The sequence below is a fragment of the Mesoplodon bidens genome (genome assembly GCF_964165515.1).
Source record: "Mesoplodon bidens genome assembly, chromosome: 1".
In the NCBI taxonomy this organism is placed as follows: Eukaryota; Metazoa; Chordata; class Mammalia; order Artiodactyla; family Ziphiidae; genus Mesoplodon; species Mesoplodon bidens.
In genome coordinates, this window is record NC_138176.1 from 28,145,588 (window position 1) to 28,158,132 (window position 12,545).

A 12,545-nucleotide genomic window follows, 5' to 3' on the forward strand; every position below is an offset into this window, starting at 1 on the left:
TCTGTGAGGATCTAGGAATCTAATCAGTACCTTAGCATCCTTTCCTAAATGGCTTTATTCCTTTCACTTAAAAATGGCCCTTTTGGGCTTTGCTGGTGGTGCAGTGGTTAAGAATCTGCCTGCCAATTCAGGGGACACGGGTTTGAGCCCTGACCCAGGAAGATCCCACATGCTGCGCCACAACTACTGAGCCTGAGCTCTAGAGCCCGCAAGCCACAGCTACTGAGCCCATGTGCCACAACTACTGAAGCCTGCGTGCCTAGAGCCCGTGCTCTGCAACAAGAGAAGCCACGGCAGTGAGAAGCCCGTGCACTGCAACGAGGAGTAGCCCCTGCTCACCGCAACTGGAGAAAGCCTGTGCACAGCAACAAAGACCCAACACAGCCAAAAAAAAAAAAGGCCCTTTTGCTCTAATAGGACAAGGGAATGGGGCTTCCCTGGGCTCACTCTTTTCCTTTCTCTATCACACCCTAACTGATCTATTGGGAAAGAGGTGTGTGCGGAGGTCCTGGAACCTTGAAACTTATCACTTAAACTTCAGATCAGTGAGGACACAGAATGAAAAAGTTACTTCATCTGGGTGGAAGGTTTCTTTTTGCCCTTCCCCACCCCTCAATCATTGCATTTCCGTTGCTCTGCCTACCCACAAGAAGTATAGGTAGCCAGTAATTCAAGTCTTAAGCATTCTCTATTTATTTATTTGTTTATTTATTTAAGCCCCACCATGGGCAACTTGCAGGATAGTTCCCTGACCAGGGATTGAACCCAGGGCCATGGCAGTGAAAACGCTGAGTCCTAACCACTGGACCACCAGGGAACTCCCAAGCATTCTCCATTTAAAAGTGATATTTAATTGGTCTTTTATTCTGACTTTCTTTTAGAAAATCCAAAGAAGATTAGGTCACCACAAAGCTCAATCACTCTAGTTTTCTAAAGGTAGCCTAAGGGTAGGTAGTTTTGAAGGAGGGGAGTGAGGTATAGACTTAACCTTGCAGGTTATTGCTAAGTTGGGGATTAGTCAGCCTCTCCAAAGATTGAAGTTGAATTTTCATGCTATATCTTTTTGTTTTTTTGAGGAGGTTTCTTCTTTTTTTTAAATTAATTAATTAATTAATTAATTAATTTTTGGCTTCTTTGCTGCGCACGGGCTTTCTCTAGTTGCGGTGAGCGGGGGCTACTCTTCATTGTGGTGCGTGGGCTTCTCATTGCAGTGGCTTCTCTTGTTGCAGAGCACGGGCTCTAGGTGCGTGGGCTTCAGTAGTAGTGGCACGTGGGCTCAGTAGTTGTGGCTTGTGGGCTCTAGAGTGCAGGCTCAGTAGTTGTGGCGCACAGGCTTAGCGGCTCCGCGGCACGTGGGATCTTCCCAGACCAGGGCTCGAACCCGTGTCCCCTGCATTGGCAGGCGGATTCTTAACCACTGCGCCACCAGGGAAGTCCCTTCATGCTATATCTTGATGATCCTTAAATTTTGTTTTCCATCTCTGCAGTCAGATGCCCTGGATGCAGCTAGAGGGTGATTCTCTGTACATATCCCAGGCTAATTTCATCCTGGCCTATCAGTTCCGCCCAGATGGTGCCAGCTTGAACCGGAGGCCCCTGGGAGTCTTTGCTGGGCATGATGAGGACGTTTGCCACTTCGTGCTGGCCAACTCGCATATTATCAGTGCAGGAGGGTAAGTGCTGCAGGCTTCTCCTTCCTTCCTCCTCCTCAGTATTCTTCAGAGACCTTCTGCCTGCCTCTGACTTTTCTGTCTCAACTCCAAAGGGATGAGTAGGGAGACTAGAAGAAGGGGTAGTGTTTTTTTCCATTTAAAGCAGGTACTTCATAGGGTTAGCTGGAGAAGGAAAACAGGAAGAGCCTTTAATGAAAAGTGAAACTGGTTTTGATACTCTCAAGTGGGAAATTTGTTTTGTCTCTCAGCTCTGTTCAGCCCCAAGTATACTGAAGAAGTAGAGGTATCTAGAAACTCAGCACCTTATTGGGCTGAATTGTCTAAAGCTTAGCAAATTTGGAAGTCGTTGGAGACTCCGGCTGTTTCTGTAGACTTGTTCTTTTCCTACAGAGAGAATAACTGGCTCTCGGGGGTTGGCTTCTTATTTCTCTTGTAGAGATGGGAAGATTGGCGTTCATAAGATTCATAGCACCTTCACTGTCAAGTACTCAGCCCATGAACAGGAGGTGAACTGTGTGGATTGCAAAGGGGGCATCATTGTGAGTGGCTCCAGAGACAGGACGGCCAAGGTGAGGTGGTCTCCCCCTTACATACTGTTATTTCCTACTGTCTATAGGGAGTGGGGTGGGAGAGGGTGGATAAGACCCTGAGTCTCAGGATTGGCTGAGGGCACTGAGTTGGGGCGGGGGGGAAACGACACAATAAAGAACTCACTTATGTGCCTCTGGCATGCAGCTTGCCATGCCAGGCTATGTCCCTGCCAGCTGGCCTGGGAAAGGAGTGGACAGTGGCTGGGAAGCTTGCCACTCACTTGAAATGTGGCGTGAACTCAAAAACAGAGGGCCTGGCCAGGTTTTCCTCCCTGAGCTGAGTTTCCTCAAGTTTGTGGGTTGAGTTCTAACCCCAATATTTTATTTTAAAATCTCCCTCCTTTTGCTCACTCTCTGTTTGAGAAGGTTAATTTTTTACCACCTTGTTTATAAGCAATCGGGCTGATAATTAAAATGTGTTTTTACTGCTTCTCTGGAGAGTGATGTGGTCAGTAAGCAGTGGAAAGACGACTAGAGGAGGGCATTGTTCGTTGTGTCATTGCCAAGTTGCCTGGTCTAAAGTCAGACATCTGCCAAGGCCCAACAGAATGAGACTGATAAAGTAGTGTAACCCCTGCTTTATGGACTCAACTCCTCCACGTCTGGGTCAAATAGGCTTTCACCCATGAGGCAGAGAAGAACTTTCTCCATCCCTGTGTCCAGTAGCCCTTGCCAGGGCCCACACATGCCTGATCCTTTGAGACTGCTGTGGGAACTTTGCTGATAATTCAGTTGATGGTGCAGGAAGCTCGATGGGTTCTTGCTTGTGTGTTTCCCAGCATCTGGAGACTCCACAGTGCTAATAGGAGCAAAATGCTTGACCATGTCAGCAAATGGGACTCTAGGACACATAGGGAGGGGACTCGGGAGAGAGAAGTTGCAATCTTTACTAACTTTTCTGGCTCCATGTTCCCTCTAGTGATTACATCTTCATGTGAAAATGTTGCTAATTTATGTAAAAAGAAGGACTAAATATGTTCCTTTTTATTTATGGAAGTTTCTCCTCCCTTTGCTAATTTTTTCCTTACACTTTGTATTTTGTCAGAGAGATGTGTACATCAGCACAGGGAGCCTGAGAAAAATTCAGAAAGCCTTCTTTTTTTTTTTTTAATTTAAAACAACAGAAATTTATTACCTCCCAGTTCTGGAGGCCAGAAGTCTAAAATCAAGGTTTCTTCTTTTTAATTAATTTTTATTGGAGAATAGTTGCTTTACAATATTGCATTAAGTTTCTGCTGTACAGCAAAGTGAATCAGCTATACGTATACACATATCTCCTCTTTTTTAGATTTCCTACCCATTTAGGTCACCACAGAGCATTGAGTAGAGTTCCCTGTGCTGTACAGTAGGTTCTCATTAGTTATCTATTTTATACATAGTAGTGTATATATGTCAATCCCAATCTCCCAATTCATCTCACCCCAGAAAATCTTTTGAACCAACATGGAAACTGAATTTCCTATCTCTTGCTTCCGAATCCCCCACCCCATACTTACTTCAGGTTTCTGATTGGTCACTGTCTTTGTACCATTCCTTGTAAAGAGACCAACCTTAACTTGCTACACTGCTCAGAAGTCAGTTTGCACAGAAACCTTCTGTGCATGTGGGACCTAGATATTCTCATCTCATTCTAGCATTTTCTTGTCACGGCTTCAAGCTTCCCCGTGAAGCCTTCAGTGACATCTCTTTTATCCATATCTCTGTGGTCTGACACCCAGATCAGTGTACAGCTAAGCTTTATGACCACAGGTAGCAATTCAGGGCTATAGACTGCTTACCGTTGAAGATTGACAGCGATTTTATTTAGGATATTGGGTTAGTTTCATGTTTTAAGTACAATTATTTACTGGTTTAGAGTTTTTAAGCATTAAAATCGGTACTTTCTAATTCTAGAATTGTCACTGCAGTAGATCCTATTCCTTTTGAGGATTTCTTTTTAGTCAGTGACAGAATTCTCCCCCCTGGTTCTTCAACTCCAGGAAGCTAGTCAGCTGTTCTGTGGTTTCCCAGTGACCTCCAGGCCAGTTCATCTTTTCTGGCTTTCTGGATGCTGCTTCTGTTCCCTTCTTCTATTGTTGTCTTTGCATTTAGCTGTCTTCATCTTCCTGGACCATCTTCACATTACCCACATTTAGTCTTTTATAACTGACTTTCCATTTCTTTTTGGTGGCATCTGTAATTCTCCAGCTGCTTGTACAGGTTTCTAATACCTGAACCTACATAAGAACTTAGTCATGTTTGTCTGTAAACATCTATAGCCTGTTTTTTGGGAGTTCCCCAAAATGGACTATGTTTTAGGAAAGAGATTTATTGGGGTGAAGGGAAACAAAACATTTTCTTGGCAAAACTTCTGAGCTAGGGACTGCCCAGAGAGCTTCCTTCCCCTGCCCCCAATCCTAGTTTCAGATTTACTGTGACTTAGCTTGGATTGCCCCTCTGGGCTTTGGTGAGGCTGGCCCCATCCTGAGATGTGATAGGATGGTAGCTTACATTCTTGCTGGGCCAGGGCCAGGTCGGATCATTCCTTCATTTTTTTCCGTTTTCTTTATTCTTTCTTTCATTCTGATAAGTGCTTACTGTATGCGAGACTTCAAAGGGGAAGAAGATACAGCCTTTCCTTAAGGGGAGTTGAGACTGCATGCACTAGCTATGAAGCTATGAAGCTGGTTGGAAGTGGCCAGGACTATGAAGCTGTAAGGCTCTAGGGAAAGGGTCAGAAAGTTTGGAGGGTGGAGAGATCACATTTGACTTGGAAGGGGAGATTTTATGAAGGAGGGAACATTTGAACTTTTTTTTTTTTTCTTTTAGGTGTTTTTCAGTGCATAGGTTTGCTTTTTTTGTTTTATAATAACATAGAATGTAACCAGGCACTGTGCTAATAAGCACTTTACATTTATTCATTTCCTCATTTTATCCTTTAGGGTAATTTTTCCCCACATAATTATGGTCATAGTATATCTATTTTTTAAATGAATTTTTATTGGAATATAGTTGATTTACAATATTGTGTTAGTTTCTACTGTACAGCAAAGTGAACCAATTATACATATACATATATCCACTCTTAGATTCTATTCCCATACAGGTCATTACAGAGTATTGAGTAGAGTTCCCTGTGCTCTACAGTAGGTTCTTATTAGTTATTTATTTTATATATAGTAGTGTGTATATGTCAATCTTAATCTCTTAATTTATCCCTCTCCCGCCTTCCCCCTTGGTAACCATAAGTTTGTTTTCTATATCTGTGACTCTATTTCTGTTTTGTAAAGAGGTTCATTTGTACCATTTTTTTAGATTCCACATACAAGAAATATCATATGATATTTGTCTTTCTCTGTCTGACTTACTTCACTCAGTATGACAATCTCTAGGCCCATCCATGTTGCTGCAAAGGGTATTATTTTGTTCTTTTTTATGGCTGAGTATTCCATTTATATATATACCACATCTTTATCAATTCCTCCGTGAATGGATATTTAGGTTGCTTCCATATCCTGGCTATTGTAAATAGTGCTACAATGAACATTGGGGTACATGTATCTTTTACAATTATGGTTTTCTCTGGATATATGCCCCAGGAGTGGGATTGCTGGATAATATGGTAGTTCCATTTTTAGTTTTCTAAGGAACCTCCATACTGTTCTGCATAGTGGCTGTACCAATTTACGTTCCCACCAACAGTGTAAGAGGGTTCCCTTTTCTCCACACCCTTTCCAGCATTTATTGTTTGTAGATTTTTTTTGATGATGGTCATTCTGACCTGTGTGAGGTGATATCTCATTGTAGTTTTGATTTGCATTCATAATATATCTTATATACCCAATATACCCTGCTGTGTCTACTTTATTTTATAAGGTTTTCCATTATTGCAAATTACTTGTGTCATCTTTAATGGCTTCACAATGGACTTACCATAATTTAGTTACTATTTTTCCTATTGGTGGATGTTTGTATCTATTTTTTTCCTATAGTAATAAGGACCACCATTATTGATGCCTAACGTCTGCCAAATACTGTGCTTCTATGCCGGGTGCTTTACACTTATCTTCATTTTTCCACACTGCAACCCTAAAAGATAGGCATTATTTCCCATTTTATACATGAGGAAACTGAGGCTAACAAGTTATAAAATATCCCTAACATCAGAGATAAATAAGTAGCAACTAGGGTTCAAACCCAGATTTGTCTAATTCTAAAGCCCATGTATGCTTTTTCTGCTATTGAAGGCTGCAGGGAATATTTTTATCATTTAGGTTTTTCTTCGTTTTAGGATTATTTTCTTATGATAGAGTCTCAGCAATAGAATTACTGAGTCGAAGGCTTTGGTTATTTTAAGGATCTTGATACATATTGCCAACTGCTTTTTTGTGTGTGTGTGTGTGGTATGTGGACCTCTCACTGCTGTGGCCTCTCCCGTTGCGGAGCACAGGCTCTGGATGCTCGGGCCCAGCTGCCATGGCTCACGGGCCCAGCCGCTCCGCAGCATGTGGGATCCTCCCGGACCGGGGCACAAACCCGTGTCCCCTGCAACGGCAGGGAGACTCTCAACCACTGCGCCACCAGGGAAGCCTGCCAACTGCTTTTTAAAAGGACTGTATAAATGCCCACTCCCCTGAGTTATATCTTCTCTAGGGTTGGGTCTGTTTTGAATTTGATCACTGAAGGTTAAGATGTGATCAGCATACTCATGTTTTGGCGGATGGTGTGCTACTGGTGCAGGTCAAGAGGACCACTTTCCCCAGATCGTGCTTGGGAAATTGGCAGCATGCTTCCAGAGCCACCCCCGGAGACCAGGAACCTTGTTCTGTGGTTTTCACAGTCTAGGGATCCACCAGCCCGTTCAGTGGAGGACACTAGTGAATTCAGGCCTAGGGCTGCCCCCAGAGACTTTGTAATCGGAGTCTCTAGTCACCCACACCAAACAAGAACCTGCCTCCTAGGTAGTTTGCATCAGGGAAAAGACAAACTTCTCTTCCAAGCCAAGGCTGTCTGAAAGAGGACATTAGATGCATCTAGTTACTACCAAAGTGACCTAATCCAGAAGAATGAGCCAGAATCCTGGCATTCCAGGAAAGTTGTGGTGTTTACCTTTGTTTTCTGCCCTTCCTTATTCGGGATCTTCTTGTTAAATTTATTTTCTTTTCCCAGTGTTGGGAAAAGTAACTCACACCCTTCTCCCCCTATCATAGACACACAAAATCTAAGAAACACTTTCTCCTTTTACAGAGAAGAGATATCATGTGATCCTAAGAAGTCAGGACCACCCCCACTCCATCACCTACCCCTTAAACTCAAGGAATGTTTCCTGAAAGTTCTTCCATCTAAGGTCCTGCCTGACATTTTTGTGTTCCCCTTATAGCACTGCAGGGACCTTGAGAGGTCACTGATCCATCTGGCCTCCTCAGGATCCCTCCTTGGCTGCTGTCTGGGGACAGCCCTGTACATTTGAGGTTTCCTCTCTGTTTGGTTAGAGGCTTAGTCCCCTGTGTGTGTCATCTGGGGTAGGGTGAGGTGAGGGGGCCTTGTGCTTAATGGGAGATTTCTAAATGCACTGACCGCTGAGAGGGCTCTGTGAGTGTTGATTAGAGTTAAGCCCAGAGTGGCTGCTAATGTACATTCCTGACTGATAGGGACCAGATAATGTGCTCCAAGCAATATTTTTAACCAGTAGGAGATATGGAAGCTTAAAAGAGTTAAGCTTTTCTGCTACTTTTGGTGACACTAGGTGCTAAATTCCCTGCTGACATGAATAGCACTGGATTCTGGGCATTATCAACAAACAAACAACAACACACCACCTTCCCACTTTGAAGTCCTCTTCTTCCATTTTTCCTTCCCTTGGATCTTTCTTTTTACTCCTCTCTCTCTAATTCTAATCTAATTCTATCTCTGTCCTCTCATACTGGGCCTTGATCTTCCTCCCTCTCCCTACCTCCCCAAAGTAAAATCTTGGTGAGAGATAGGAAAAGGAAAATCCACAAACACGGGGAGGTTACTGAGAGAGGCAAGCCTCACCTGCTCACGCTTCTCAGTCAGGTCTCAGCTGAGGAACGTGGAACTTCTGATTCACTGGTATACAATTGGCTGCTGTGTAAGGGCTCTCAGGTGGATGTGAAAGGGTGGTTAGGACTGGGAGCCAGCGTCTGTTTGGGCAGTAGGCAAGGCAGAAGCTGGAGAGGTCCCTCTGCTGCTACCCAGAGCTCTGTGTGTACAGGATAGAAAGGATTCTCCATTTCCCCACCCACCCTACGAACAGTGACTCCACCTGGTGCATTTTCCAACCCTCATCCCGATCCCAGGCAACGCCAACGAGAGCATCTCCTCTCCTGTTTCCAGGTATGGCCTTTGGCCTCAGGCCGGCTGGGGCAGTGCTTACACACCATCCAGACTGAAGACCGAGTCTGGTCCATTGCTATCAGCCCATTGCACAGGTAAGGGAGATGTTTTGGTGTATGGTTTTATCCCATGTAATAATGCTTTTATTTTATGAGGTCAGGTGGGCGTCATCAGGAGAGGCTTGGGGCCCATGTCCAGTTGGGCCCTCGTGCAAAGTCATGTATGTGGAGTAGGTTCGTTGACAATTATAGCAGAAGTGCCAATTTTGATGATGGCTTTACCCTACCCTTTGGTCTGACTGGTGTTTCTCTAGTTTTGCCTGTGACTGAATGAGCTTTGCATCCTGAATTCTGCTTTCTAGGCTCTCTTGAACCGAGGCAGGGCCTCTCTCCCCACCAGCAGAGTACATAGACACCCTCTCTGCACCTGCTCTGTCAGAGTGTTTAGTGTCTTCTCCCACTTCCTTCACCCCTCACTCCCCACCAAATGATCAATGGGAAAGCTGTAGGGCTGCTACCCTCCAACATTGGGTTTAAGTCAGTCACTTGTTTTATGAGAGAGTTGATCCCCCCTCTTGGCTCAGCCCCCTTCAGCCTTTTTCTTCTCACCCCAAGGAGCCTGCACCCCTCCTCCTGCCCCTTCCACAACTCTCTTTCAAATTTTTTTCTTCCTAAAGAATTAGAGCCGATTAGCCACGTCATTAATTCTTCAATTTGACGGCTGATATAGCAGGACCTGAAACACATTGCTGACCTCAGAGAATGGAGACCCCATTCCTTAGCATATTGACGATGGGAGAAGTTAATTAAAATTCCACAGAGCGGAGGTGTCGGCTAACCTATAAACCTGTCGCTGTTCAGAACAAATCATTCTAGCAATCCTAGGAAAAAGGGAAGGAAAGACCAGCAGGGAGTAGAGAGGCCTAAGTGTGTGGGAGCAGAGGGTGGAAAATGGAGCCATTGAGCTCTGGCCCCTCCTCAGTTTCTTCCTAATGCTGCCCCCTTTAAAGCCAGTTAGCCAAGCTTGGGTGTCTGTGTGCTGGATATGTGTAAGGGTGGGAGGTGACAGGTAGGCCGGTGACTTCATCTTGGTGGTTACCTGAGGACTCCCACTGGCTTCAGGAGACTGGGGTGGCCTGGGGTGAGGTCGGTGGTGGAGGGATGCTCTTAAGGCTGGAGACGGTCCGTGTGCTTCCTGCACATGGAATTAGGCTAAAGACACATACAGGCTCTCCCAGCATCCCCATCTTCATATTCCTTTACTCCAGCCACCTCCTCTGGAATGCGTTAGGCTACCTGTTAACAGAATAGAGCGTGGCAGCTGTTGAAGATGATGTCAATAAAAGGTTGAGGACAGTGTCTGCCTTCATCACTGAGAAGCAGTTTAGATCACAATAAACTGACTCTGGGGCTTTTTTGGCCACAACTTGGAAGCTGGCTTTGAGGAAGGACCTAGCTTCCTAATATTACTAGCACTGCTCTATAACTACTACTGTTACCAGCAGCTAACATTTATTAGTCATATGTTCTATGCCAGACCCTCTGCTAAGTCCTTGATATGCCCCATCTTTGGTGAAAACCTAGGTCTCATGTTTTCTTAACATTCTCCTTAAATGTCTTCTTGGTGTACCTTCTTGTCCCTGGGATGATTCTTTCACTCACTGTTGGCTGGCTGTTTAGCTCCATGACCCACAGTTATTTGAGATGACCTTTTCCCCAAGTCCACGAATGGTGTCTTGGACTGTTTTAAAAAAGTAGTTTGTATTTGGGATTCTGTCATTACACTAAATGACCAGAGTATATGTTGGTGTTCTCTCTGCTTCTTTTTCTCTTACCCCCAAAATATATTGGGATAGGAAACTTTTCATCTTATCATTAGATCCATTTCTTCTCACTGTGTCAATGAATTTGGACCTTTCAGTAAACTGAACCATTTTCCCAATCTTGGAAGACACTGCCTCCTACCTGTAGGGTCTGTTCTGGGAAACTAGAGTTCTGCTTTGCCACCAACCAGCAGGGTGGCCTCGGGTAAGTCCTCGGAGCCATGGCTTCCTCATCTGTCAAATATGAATACTATTTCTTTCATAGTCCTTACTAGGTTATTGTGAAGATGATCTGAAATAGTGAATATGAAAATACTCTACAAAGCTAAAAGGGCTAGCATCTTGTGTCAGCCAGAATCTCTCCCAGCTGGTAAAGCATTTGTTTATCTGCTTTAGCCGCTCTCACATCTCCACCCTTCCCTGGGGCTTCTCCTGTCCCTCATGGAGTTACACTGCTCTTTTTCAGTCTTCTTGAGGTGGGGACTCAGCAGTAATCTCTTTCCTCTCCTTTTCCCCTGGGGTTTTCCTGCCCTCCATGGCTGCCTCTGTTCCCTTCCCTGCCACCTTTCTTGTTGAGTGTGGTCGTCAGTGTCGCTAATGTGATGTGGCCGTGAACCCCTTGTGAAAAACACAAGAGTGGGTGGGCAGCAGCTGTCCTCCAAGGAACCTGGACAGTTGGGAGACCTGGCACATCTCAGTCTCTTTCTTCTATTTAAAATAATTTGTCAGAGCTATTCATCATATTTATCTTTGATGCTGGGACTTATCTGCCTTCTTTTCATATGTGTGTACTTAGAAACTTGTAGTATGAAACATGAAACCTCAAGCCCTAGGCTTAACTTGAGGTGTTCATGACTGGGAGAAAGCAGGTATTCTGTCCTGTGTCCAAATGTCACCTCTTCTTCCTTTCTTGACCTTGAGTTCTTGGTTTGTAAACACTCTTGGAGGATAATATTTAATACCAGTCATGTGCTTAGAGGCATGTTTAGGTACTCAAAAAACGGAAGGAAAACCAGTAGGCTTCATGGGAAGGTGGCAGGCAAGGACCTTTCCCTCTACCTCCTATGTGCCCTCCAACCCATCTTCTTGCCCCAACACTAATAACTCTGCTTTTAGGATTTATGACTTATAGATGCAGCCTTCCTCCTGTAGAGGAGGCCCAACTGGGAGCTGTTTGATGAGTGAAAGGACTGGTTGAGATGGAACTGAATTGAGATGCTGGAGGTGGAAGGGCACACGTCTGGGTGTAATTGTGGGTCCTAACTGGTCTCAGGATATGATCTCCTGAGGTCACATAGAGTTCTGAGCACTTTTCCATAAGTATCACAGAAAAGCAGAATTTTTAAAACATGCAGTACATTGTATTGCCATTAAAAGATTATTTCTAGCTGAATAAAGTTAGTAAATACTCAGAGTAAGGAAATAAAGAACTGTTAAAGACTTGATTTCATCCCTTCTATTTTCCATCTCTTTTTTTCTCACTCCCTTTCCTCTGTGCTCCCTGTGTATTGACTGAACACTTGCTGTGGGGTAGCTCTCCTGAGGATCTTATTCAGTGGTGGGGGAAAGATGGGGGCACAACTGTAGTGGTTGCCAGATGATACTAAGTGCCTGAAACTAGTCTGTCTCTGGTTGAGGAAGGGAGAGGGTCACTCCCCTCCTGGCATATGGAGAAATTGAGGCTCAGAGAAGGGCACATGTGGGATGGGGCAGAAGAGGCTCAGGTCTCCAGCTTATTGCCACATGCTGTGGTGCTGAGGGAGGCCCACGAGGCAGGCCTTTACGTCACTGCGATGCCTTCATCCACCAGAATCTTGGACAGTAGCTGTGGCCCTTGAAAGCCTCTGTGGGGATCTGGGAACTTTCTCTTTCTGGAGGCCAGAGTTGAGATAGCGAGGGGGAGGGGAGGAAGGCAGTATGTAATCAAGGCCTGGGCTATGTCGTGTAGCTGTGAATGCTTACACCATCCCAGGAGTGCCAGTGCACATAGATCTTTGGTTTGCAGGGCCCTTCCAAGCTGGCTGGGGGGTGCCTTGATGGTGAAATGAGTCTGGAGCCCTGTTTTCCTTGGAGAGGAAGAGAGAGGAGCCCACAGCGCCTCCTTCCTCTGCAGAAACCATATTT

General features: G+C 44.9%; 1 protein-coding gene across 2 annotated transcripts in view; it reads left to right on the forward strand.

Moving 5' to 3' along the window:
* The window catches only part of FBXW4 (F-box and WD repeat domain containing 4), an 84,316-nt gene that overhangs the window by 18,707 nt on the left and 53,064 nt on the right, over window positions 1–12,545 (forward strand). For both annotated transcript variants that reach the window (XM_081228710.1, XM_081228711.1), the window contains exons 3-5: window positions 1,488–1,673; window positions 2,110–2,242; window positions 8,600–8,694. In XM_081228710.1, the coding sequence (XP_081084836.1) occupies window positions 1,488–1,673; window positions 2,110–2,242; window positions 8,600–8,694 (414 nt within the window). The remainder of the gene's footprint in view (window positions 1–1,487; window positions 1,674–2,109; window positions 2,243–8,599; window positions 8,695–12,545) is intronic.